This window comes from Triticum aestivum, chromosome 6A (genome assembly GCF_018294505.1).
Source record: "Triticum aestivum cultivar Chinese Spring chromosome 6A, IWGSC CS RefSeq v2.1, whole genome shotgun sequence".
Taxonomy (NCBI): Eukaryota; Viridiplantae; Streptophyta; class Magnoliopsida; order Poales; family Poaceae; genus Triticum; species Triticum aestivum.
In genome coordinates this window covers 610,774,173-610,785,642 of record NC_057809.1, presented here as the reverse complement: position 1 = coordinate 610,785,642, position 11,470 = coordinate 610,774,173, and the positions used below count along the sequence as shown (strand labels likewise).

General features: G+C 45.3%; 1 protein-coding gene across 1 annotated transcript; it reads left to right on the top strand.

Annotated features, from left to right (window-relative positions):
* The first annotated feature begins 7,030 nt into the window (after positions 1-7,030).
* On the top strand, positions 7,031-10,239 carry LOC123131356 (uncharacterized). Its single transcript, XM_044551048.1, has 4 exons — positions 7,031-7,355; positions 8,440-8,557; positions 8,650-9,373; positions 9,533-10,239. Exons 2-4 carry the CDS (start codon positions 8,479-8,481, stop codon positions 9,822-9,824), a joined length of 1,095 nt encoding a protein of 364 aa, XP_044406983.1. The 5' UTR covers positions 7,031-7,355; positions 8,440-8,478; the 3' UTR covers positions 9,825-10,239.
* The last annotated feature ends 1,231 nt before the right edge of the window (positions 10,240-11,470 follow it).

Sequence of the window (11,470 nt, the reverse complement as noted above, 5' to 3'; positions counted from 1 at the left end):
GTGTTTTACTCTTTTCAATCCCACTTTTATCAATTTCATCATCAAGATCTAAAAACTCCGAATTTTTGGAACGCCTTCTAGGCAAAGGTGGATCATATTCAGTTTCATCAAGATTCATATTGCAAAACAAAGATTTAATAGGGGACACATCAATAACTTTTAGATCTTCATCTTGATTTTCATAGGAATTTGGTTTAGCGGCCATCTTATTGACTAAGGTAGCCTGCTTATCCGAAATTTCGGCAGTCAACTTCTCAAGACGAGCAATTTGGGATCTTATACCATCAAATTCTTTAGACATATCATCGAGCTCTTATATAATTCATAAAACTTTTTTGTTCCTTAAGCTCGTTTCTGAAGAAACTATTATGCTCAAATTGCAAAACCATAAAACTCCTAACAGTACTTTTGATCTCTTCTAACCTTTTATGGTGAAGATCACCAAATCTAGGTAGAGCCATAGAGACAGACAAGCAGTCTAACACAGGAGCAAACAAAAAGCAAGCGAGAAAAAGGCAAACGGAAAAAGAGAGGGCGTATAAAATGACAAGGGTGAAGTGGGGGAGAGGAAAACGAGAGGCAAATGGCAACTAATGTAATGCGAGAGATAGGGATTGTGATGGGTACTTGGTATGTTGACTTTTTGCGTAGACTCCCTGGCAACGGCGCCAGAAATTCTTCTTGCTACCTCTTGAGCTTGCGTTGGTTTTCCCCGAAGAGGAGAGGATGATGCAGCAAAGTAGCATAAGTATTTCCCTCAGTTTTTGAGAACCAAGGTATCAATCCAGTAGGAGGCCACGCTCAAGTCCCTCGTACCTGCACAAAACGATAGCTACTCGCAACCAACGCGATTAGGGGTTGTCAATCCCTTCACGGTCACTTACGAGAGTGAGATCTGATAGATAGTATTTTTGGTATTTTTGATATAGATATACAAAGTGAAAAGTAAAAGACAAAGTAAAAAGCAAAGCAACATTAAAGTGATGGAGATTGATATGATGAGAATAGACCCGGGGGCCATAGGTTTCACTAGTGGCTTCTCTCAAGAGCATAAGTATTCTACGGTGGGTGAACAAATTACTATTGAGCAATTGACAGAATTGAGCATAGTTATGAGAATATCTAGGCATGATCATGTATATAGGCATCACATCCGTGACAAGTAGACCGAAACGATTCTGCATCTACTACTATTACTCCACTCGTCGACCGCTATCTAGCATGCATCTAGAGTATTAAGTTAAAAACACAGTAACGCTTTAAGCAAGATGACATGATGTAGAGAGATAAATTCATGCAATATGAAATAAACCCCATTTTGTTATCCTTGATGGCAATGATACAATACGTGCCTTGCTGCCCCTTCTGTCACTGGTAAAGGACACCGCAAGATCGAACCCCAAAGCTAAGAACTTCTCCCATGGCAAGAACTACCAATCTAGTTGGCCAAACCAAACGGATAATTCGAAGAGACTTGCAAAGATAACCAATCATACATAAAAGAATTCAGAGAAGATTCAAATATTATTCATAGATAGACTTGATCATAAACCCACAATTCATCGGTCTCAACAAACACATCGCAAAAAGAAGATTACATCGAATAGATCTCCACAAGAGAGGGGGAGAACATTGTATTGAGATCCAAAAAGAGAGAAGAAGCCATCTAGCTAATAACTATGGACCCGAAGGTCTGAGGTAAACTACTCACACTTCATCGGAGAGGCTATGATGATGTAGAAGCCCTCCGTGATGACGGCCCTCTCCGGCGGAGCTCCGGAACAGGCCCCAAGATGGGATCTCATGGATACAGAAAGTTGCGGCGGTGGAATTAGGTTTTTGGCTCCGTATCTGTTTGTTTGGGGGTACATAGGTATATATAGGAGGAAGAAGTACGTCGGTGGAGCTTCGAGGGGCCCACGAGGCAGGGGGCGCGCCCTAGGGGGGCGGCCCCACCCTCGTGACCGCCTCTCTGATGCCTTGGCGTAGGGTCCAAGTCTCCTGGGTCATATTCGGGAAGAAATTCACGTTCCAGAAAGGTTTATTCCGTTTGGACTCCGTTTGATATTCCGTTTCTTCGGAACACTAAAATAGGCAAAAAACAACAATTCTGGGCTGGGCCTCCGGTTAATAGATTAGTCCCAAAAATAATATATAAGTGGAAAATAAAGCCCAACATAGTCCAAAACAGTAGATAATATAGCATGGAGCAATCAAAAATTATAGATACGTTGGAGACGTATCAGCCCTCAGCAGAACCTCTGTACTTTGTTATGGGACCTGGGTGTCTGTGTGTGGACTTGACTTTGTATGTGTGCTCTTTGGCGGTTTGCTTTATTTATAAAGGGGGGCGAAAGCCTTTTTCGTTATAACAACAATCAGTGCCCATGACACTCGGTTTTGCACCAATCTACTGTCAGTACATCAAGAAACTGCAAAATTTACATTCATGTTACTACAACAGCACAATCATTTTGCAGAGATTAGGAGAACCATCTAGTAACCATCAAACTGCAGAAAATCAGCAAAATGAATCATGGGCCTAAAATCTAACAACTATACATCACAACAGAAATAATTTCATTACTTTGGAAGTCGGTTTAGAAGAAGAACCACAAATTCTGTTCTTACAACCAAAGAGCCAGGCTATAATTGGAAAACTTCCATCCAGCACCAGTACTTCAATGACTTGCAGATAACTAGAGTCAACAACCACCAAAGTAACTAAACCTTAGAGGCGGTGAAGTTGTATTCTTGCTTCTGAAATCTCAGTTTGTAAGAGTAACACAAATTCAGTTACCACCAACGAGCCAACAAAGCATTGTCAAACCAGGTTAATGATCATAACAACGGCAATGCTCAGTGACAACACACAATTAAACGGGGGCCATTGAATAATCTGGTGGGTGCTGCACCTAATTTAGAAGTACACCCTTGTGGCACAATCACATGGCAGAGATTATAGTGATAATTACATCACATCATAAATGAATCATTGCTTTCAAAGTCCCACTTTACCAAAAAAAGCATCAGAAATTCAGTTCTGGAATCATTCAGCAACTTCCATCCATCACTAAAAGCATCACGAGCAGACCGAACCAGACTAAACAGACTCTGGCAGCGGCAATATAAGACGAAGTGAACTTGGTGATGGCCTTGGTGCCCTCGGAGACACTGTGCTTGGTGAGCTTGCTGGGGAGGACGAGGTGGCAGCAGTGGCTGGGTGGATGGAAGAAACTTAGACGACGAGGGAAAAGGAGGGGAGGCGAGGCGAGGATTTACCGCCAGGGAGAAGTCCAGTATGCCGGAGGAGGTACGCCGGCATCGAGGCGTCGGGCGGCGGCATCTTGAGGAGGAGTCGGGCAGCGACGCGTTGAGCGGGCGGTGGCAGCGTCGTCTCCTCCAAATCCTCGAGTCCCCCCTTGAGGGCTCGGAACTGGGAGCTACTATTTGCAGCATTTTGCGGCAAATAGCAGCCGGACGCACAAAAAAATGAGCACATGGGCATCCCCAAAAGTAGGACCGCCGAAATATTGTTTTTGCGCGCGCGGGAGGGTAGTTGCTTTTCCAGGCGCTGCAAAATTTAGCACGCCGCTATAGCGCTTCACCAGACACAGTAAAATCCAGTGCGCCCCCAGTCGGCGGTTGGCAAATATGAAACAACACATACCAATTTGACAATATGAAACAAGATGATATCAAACATTAAACGGAAGAGCAAAATCATGAGTTGAGCGACATAGCATAGTTCAAATTCATGGCATAGATCAAAATCACCTAACCACAAGCAAGTTCATGACAAATAAAGTTCACACAAACGAATGAAACATCAACAATCATGCCCCATCTTCTTCCTTCTCTTCCGAAGACGATTCTTTCTCCTCTTCTTCATCTTCAAGCGCCCCATCATCATTGGAAACTCGGACGGTGTTTGCACTATCTCCAAAGGCATCATGCAAAGACATGTGAGGCACACCGAAAGCCATGCCTCCACCCATGTCACCCGAAGGTGCTCCCATGCCTCCCATGAGAGACCCAACACTCATGCCTCCCATGTCTCCCATGGTAGCTCCCAAGCCACCCATAGGTGCTCCCATGTCTACCATGCCGCACATGGCGCCCATGGCTCCCTTGCTTTGTTCCCATGCCTCCCATGGTGGCTCCCATACCTCCCAAGTCTACCATGCCTCCCAAGCCTCCCATGGTAGCTCCAATGCCTCCCATGCATGCCCATCAGTCTTTTTTGGACCAAGACTTGATCACGACAAAGGTTGATGTACTCCTTTTGCCTATCATAAACCCCCGTAGCAATCAGTAGTAGTATCCGCCGCGGCGGCGCCGGTCATGGTTGCGGAGGGCGCAACAGCCGAGGGATTCTTCTTCTCCTTCTCCTCCCCCTTCTCCTTCTCCTCCTCCTTCTTTTCTTCTTTTCTTTTGCTTGTTTATCTCCATTTGATCTTTTTGGCTTGGAGTAGGCAATCGAGTTTGGTGTAGGGCTCCTCTTTCCGCCATCACCTGATGCCTCTTCATCATCATCATCCACATCAAAAGTTGCCTTGCGTTTCTTTGGCACCTCTAGGACATCACGGTTCTTCCATTTCTCTTCATCCTTCAATACATCATAGCAATGGGGCAACAGAAATGCTCTCACTTTCTTAACCTTGCCTTTCTTGGTCTTCTTCTCTTCTCCTCGAAACAAGTTTTGTGCAATATTGAGCTACAAATAAAAGAACAAGTTACCACTCGAAACATAAAAGATGAAGCATGAACATGGAACATAAAGAAATAGCACTTACCCTATCTCTATCATTAGTGCACTTGGGTTTATCTTGTCAATTAACCGACGTCATTGCCTCCACCCACTTTTGACAATCTTTGTTGATCGTCGACCACCGGGAGAGAAGAGATCTATCGGTGCGCTCAATTCCACTCTTGTTGTGTGCATCAAAGTACTCCTTCATCCTAAACCAATATGTATCTCCAGTTTGGCCCGTCCCAACGGTGGCATCCGTAGACACATTCAACCATGTCTTGCATAGCAAGTTGTCTTCCTCCACGGTGTAGTTGCACGCCCTTCCTTTCGGTGCATCGACCGTACCCTCACCCCCCTCATCCAATTCATATTCATGATCATCTTGATGCACTTCATTGGTTTGACATCAATGGGAATTGTTGGAGCCAAAACCATAGTTGACGTATATGTGTCATCATTGAAACTACAAAGTATGATAAAAGAAAACTAATCAAGCTATCCATATGTATACATTTATCTAACAACAACAAAAATGGAAAAAAAATCATACCTTGTGGGCATTTCATCAAACACCATGTGCGCATCGGCCACTGGCGCAACAAATTGCGAGCTATCCGGTGCTTCGGGCGGCGGAGGCGTGGCCGGAGGCGCTGCTGGATTCTTCTTCACGCATCTAGAAGCGTCATCCACTTTCCTCTTCTTTTAGGCCGCCGTCTCCATCACCGCCATCAGTTGTGCGTGGACGAAGCTCCGTGGCTTCGCGGCGGGCGGCGATGCGACGCCACCATGCGAGTTCGTCTGGGGCGCCATGAAAATGCCGCGCGCGAGACCGGTGCTTGGAGCCGGTGAGGCGCCGGCGGCGAAGCCGGAGGTCAACTCCGCGCTAGGGTTTGTGGCAGCGGCGGCGGAAGGGTCGCGTGTGTAGGGAGGGGTTGGGGGATGTTGGCGCCCATCGGAGAAATTTCGCCGGCAGCGGCACGGGGGCAGGGCGAAGGCGGGCGCGGCCGGAGAATTTAAGGCGGCGGGGTTGCTCGCTCGCGCCCAATTGTTCGATATCCAGAGCGCTGGAGCTGGCGCACCAAATACCCAGCGCGCGATGCAGTTTTTCCAAGCGTGTTGAATCTTGTTTACCGCACGCGGGATTATAGCGCGGCGGCTGGAGCGCTACTTTCGATCGCGCGCGCAATATAGCTGTTTTATCCAGCGTGCAGCTTATCTAGTGCATCCCGTTTTATCCAGCGTGCAGCTTATTTAGTGCATCAGTTGGAGATGCTCTCAGACGCAACGGCATATCAATGCACCAACCAAGCACTTGTGACTAATGAGTAGCGCGGTTCATTAAGAACAAGGAACAACCATAGATTTGAAAGATTTTTTAAATTTCAAACGCCTTAAAAAAACGAATACCTTTTGACATGCGAACATTTTTCAACATTGTGAGCAAAAATTTGAACACATTTTGAAATTTTAAAAAATGAGAACAATTTTGAAATCATGAACAAAATTTGAAACTCTAAACTTTCAAGAAAATACAAACAAATTTTAAAATTGCGAATAATTTTATAGAACATGACTATTTTTTATACTTTGACCTTTTTTGAAAATGTGAACAAATTTCAAAATTCTGAATACATTGGAAAATGCGAACAATTCTGTTTAAGGTGAACAATTTTTGGAATTTTTGAACACGCGATCAAACTTTGAAATAGGAGAGCAAAAATATTCCGAACATTTTTTAAAACATGAATAATATTTGAAATTACAAACATTTTCTGAACATTTTGGAAAATGTGAACAAATTTTGAAACACAAACAATGTTTGGAAACATGAATAAAATTTTGAAACTTCAAACTTTTGGAAAACATGAACATATTTCAAAATTCTGAACTTTTTGAAAAACACGAACAATTTTTGAAAACATCAATAAAAATGCAATTTTTTGAAATATTTTTGTAGAACTGAAATTTTTCAGAATATGTCAAACATTTTTTAAATTTGCAATTTTAAAAAAAGACAAACAAGAAAATATGAACTTTAAAAGGAAATTAAAAAGGAAAACAAAGAAATGAAAAAAGAAAAAAAGAAATGAAACAGTAAAACGAAAAAATAAAAATAAAAACACACATAAGGAAACCGCTAAACCGGTATAAAAACAAAAAACCGGTTCAGGGAACCTTCCCAAAACCGGCTGCCTCGCTGTGGGGAGTGGGCCGGCCAATCCTCCCGCTCGTCAAATAGGATTTTCCGGCCTAACGGTCGCCCGCTCCACCCCCTCCCCCTCCCGCCCCGTACCCCTGTTTCCCCCTCGCCGCCGCAGGAGCCGGAGCCGCCGCCGCCGCCGGAGCCGGAGAAGACCACGAGCAAGATCAGCAGGTGAATACCCGACTCGCCCTCTTCTTCATCCCCGGGCGGGCGGATCTTTCCCCGGCAGCGGCGCCCGAGGGGAAGTCGACCTCGCCGAGAGGGGGCCCGACGGGGGCGCTCGGGTCGTCGGCGGCGCGCCGTTCGACTTCCCGGGCGCCCCGCCGCCGGATTTCTTCCCGGTGGTGCGGGGAGCGGCACGCGAGGGTTCGCCGCCTTGGTGCGCCCTCCCCTACCAAGGTAACCACTTCTTCTGGATCTTTTTCGATACCCACCGGAAAGAAACCCTGCCTGCAGCCATGCCGGGTGTTTTCCCCGCTCCCAACTGCGCCTAGGTCGAACGGAAAACTCTAAAATCAACCCACACGTCCCTCACAAATGGAAATTAGTCTTAGCAGGCTATTTTGCAGATTAAAGTGGTTTGCCTGCGTTCAGTTTAGCAGACTTGCTTCTTCTTTTGGCTTATGTGCGAAATTGCATGTTGTTAAATTTCTGCTCTCTCCCTGTGGGTGGTTTGGCATCATATAGATGTGGTTATATGTCTAGGATGTAGGTTCCATTCTCCCCGTGTTATGCGCCACCAGATTGGCGAGCTCTTACTGCCACACGAGATTAATATCAGATTGGTGAAACTTACACCACCAGCTCACCATTACAACATTAATATCAATTCTCGGTACTTGTTTTACTGATCCACACCCTTGCCCCAATGCTTGCCCCTTCCTAGTAAACTCCAACTTTCAGTGACTAATTCAGTTAAAAACGGATTCGGAAACCGTACCTCCTTTGTTCATACGAGGTTGAGATCGCCGAGTGATTGTATGGGCTACCTCGGCGAACTTTTTATTCCGTGCTTGCAAAGTTGGGCCCACATCACAGATCTGAGGCCGAGGAAGGGCGCTGTCATCTCTGGCACATCCGGCTCCGGCTGCTCCAAGTTGTGTCTGTTGTGACCTCCCGCAAACCGTCATTAGCCATCGCACTTTCGAGATTTGCGTTTGCTGCCAAGGATCTCGTTAGCTGTTTTGTATTCTAAACGTCTTTGAAGGCCCGCATAGACTCCACACGATATTGACCTGGTCCCACCCGATGCACAAAGCTTCCGGCGAACAGAATTTATTGCGCCACAGCCCAGTTACGATCCTGTGCCTTAGAACAGACTGTCGACCTGACGGAGACGTCCCCCAATTTTCTAAATCACGTGGCGCTCCTCTTGGAGACCCCATCGTATGGTACTGTGTCCTACGGTATTTGTGAACCACATCTAATTTCCACAGGCAACACCGCACCAATTAATGCGCGTTTTACATTTTTTTTGAAGCAGCTTCCTGCCCTGGAGCTGTTGCCTTTAAAAGGGAAGGACATGAAGCCCAGTGCTCAAGTCACCACTTATTTATCCTTCAGAGTATATGGACTAACCTTTCTGCTACTTCACAATGCAGGTCTGTAAATTATACCTCTACCTACTCAGTCCTCTTTTGTTATAGGTTTTTTGTTTTGGGAGCCATCAAGTAGCCTCTATTTTGTTTCTTAGGCACCAAGGAAATGTCTCGCGGGAAGAAGGCATCTGCCAATAAGAAGACTGCCGTCCAGAGGCAAAAGAGGATCTGTCATTATCTCCTTTTACCAGGGGAGAATGGCACACCGGTTACAGATTTTGTCAAGGGTCTCGCCGGTGAAATAATGTGTGATAGGGATCCGGTTGGCCAAACACAAGCATTGGATACTCCGCCTGCAAGCTTTATCGAGAGTGTGAAGCATATATTATTCAGAGTCACGAATATGCCACTGGGCGTTCTTGAGTCTGGCTACTGCTTTCAGAGCTTGCAGCTAGAAAACATCGTGGTGACAGATTATTATGAGATCCCAAAGTTAGTGGTTGACAACCTGGAGAAAAGAACTGCCAAGGGCACAAAAGCCAATCTTACAGCCCTCGCAGACATGCTTCACCAGTTGGTGGGTGAAGCCAGTGCCAAGTATCACACGGACAAGGATATCAATCCGGAGTTCAAGCATTTGCTCCAGCATATAAAAGGGTATCAGCAAGGAGACCCATTCTTCCTTATGAGATATAATGTTTGTTATGTGCCACTGGAGAATAGGCCTTTTCTCTACGTCGAAATGTATGACTATGTGATGGATATTCTGAGATATACCAACCCAGAGGCGTTACAGTTTGTGATCAGCAATCTGTCCTATCCATTGGACTGGAATGTTCAACTTCTGAACAACTCATACCTGGTTTGGTCATTTGGCAGGTAAGTCTTGTTGGTTAATGTCGCATAATTTTGAGCAGATTAGCCCATATCCATCACATGCATATACATAATTGGCATTGTTCTTTTTTATGTTACCAGTATACTCCATATGTCTACTGCTACTGTAACCATGACACCCATTTTGTGTCTACTTCATAGGTCAAGATATGATCCACAGGCGACGCGCTTTCCAGCGGAAACTGATCCTCGATTGGAGCCATTGAGCTACCATCGGAACGGGCCTGCTCATCCCTTGGAGGATTCGGCTGATCCGGCCGCAGAACATGGAATGGCCTCGACAAGGGCGGATGTTGCACACAGGTTTTATTTTCTGTTCCTGGACCTGATGTCGTCAATGCAGACGAACCTGCACTATATTGGAGCTCTATGCCATCTGGGAACAGAAAAGCTATTTCCCTTCCAAGTCAGAAAAACTGGTCGTCAGCAGTAGCTTGGAAGCAATCGTAGTAACTCACTACGGTTTCTACTTTTCTGCTTGGTGTTGGAGCTTCTCATTCTATCATGCGAGTATTCTATCATGTGAGTGATAGTCTGGAGCTGGTTTTGGCCCCTTGCGGCACCTGAAATGCTGATCTGATTCGAAACTTGGAATTGTGAGAAACAATGTATAGTGCACAATCTAAGATGTACAGTTGATTTTGCTTGAGCTACAGCTCTGTTTGTTGTAGTTCCGGGGCTGGTTTGGCCCCTTGCGGCACCTGAAATGCTGCTCTGATCTGAAACTTGGAATTGTGAGAAACAATGTATAGTGCACGATCTAAGATGTACAGTTAAGACAGATATACAGAATCTTTTATCAGTTTTCTGATGAAGTAGTATTATGGTACACGTTGAGGTTAGTTCAGTTAAGTTGAGTTTGGTAACGTTTTACACTTTTACTTTTACTGATCTCCTCCCACGCCTTTGATGCTTCCTCTCCATCTCAACCTTGGCAAGCAGCGCGTCTGCGGGTTGGTCTATTTCGTTTGTGCAACTAATTCGATGCATAGCAGACAAATAAGTAGTGAATGAAAACCAAACAAATATAGTACTAGGAGTACTGAAACTTGTGGATGGCTGTCAGTTTCTGAACCCGGCCGGAGCTGCAGGTCTGGAACTGGAAATCACAGCACCAGAAGCAACTGGACCAACTTTTTTTTTTTTTTGAAACGGAGGCAAAATGTTTGCTTCTGTGTTGCAAGCCCCAAGCTACATAAGCCTCGCTCCCTCGATACAATACTTCCCAATTTTTTACTCCGGCGGAAATCCACAGTTTGGCCTCGCATCTGATGCTATTGAGCAGGATTGTTGTTGGTGTATTCTTGTGCTCAAAGACTCGGGCATTCTGCTCATTTCAAATGGTCCAGTCCACCAGCATTGTTTGTTGGGTGTGCTATCGTGGGATTGAGCCACTCGGCATTGCACCAAATGCAATCGATCCGTTTGCGATTGTTGGACCAGCATACTGTTACTGATGTACTCATGGATGATTGTGAAAAAGAAAGAACCTTTATTCTCCACACGACTTCACCACTGCCGTCGATCGCCGCTGGTTCTGCTTCTCGGGCGCCCGGGAGAAACAAGTACAAATATGCGTGTCACACGAGATAAATAAAATAGTACTCACTCCGTATCGAAATATAAGACGCTTTTTGACACTATGATGGTGTCAAAAAACATCTTATTTTGATAGAGAGGGAGTAGTACTTAAATCGCAAGCCCTAACCAAGTGACCAACGTGTGTGACATCAGGGCGCGACACCATGAACGGCGCGCCCACGACCAACACCCACACTACCAATATTTTGGCCAGGACCAGAAACTTTCTTTGTTTGGATCATGGCTCTCCCTAATGTTGGCCAAATCATAGGCTTAGCCAAATACAGTACGTGCTACATTATGTGGTAAGGCAAGTCTACGCTAAAACTAAACAAACCCCCACTCTTTTCCGTTAATACCTGAAAACTGATAGTATTGCTTTCTCAATCAGGAACATAATACAGGAGGGGGTACATATAGAGGTGCCGCATGACTTGCAGCTAGATCGTGGGGTGATCGTGCATGTAATCATGAGTAAACTAACTCTGACCGAGTCCT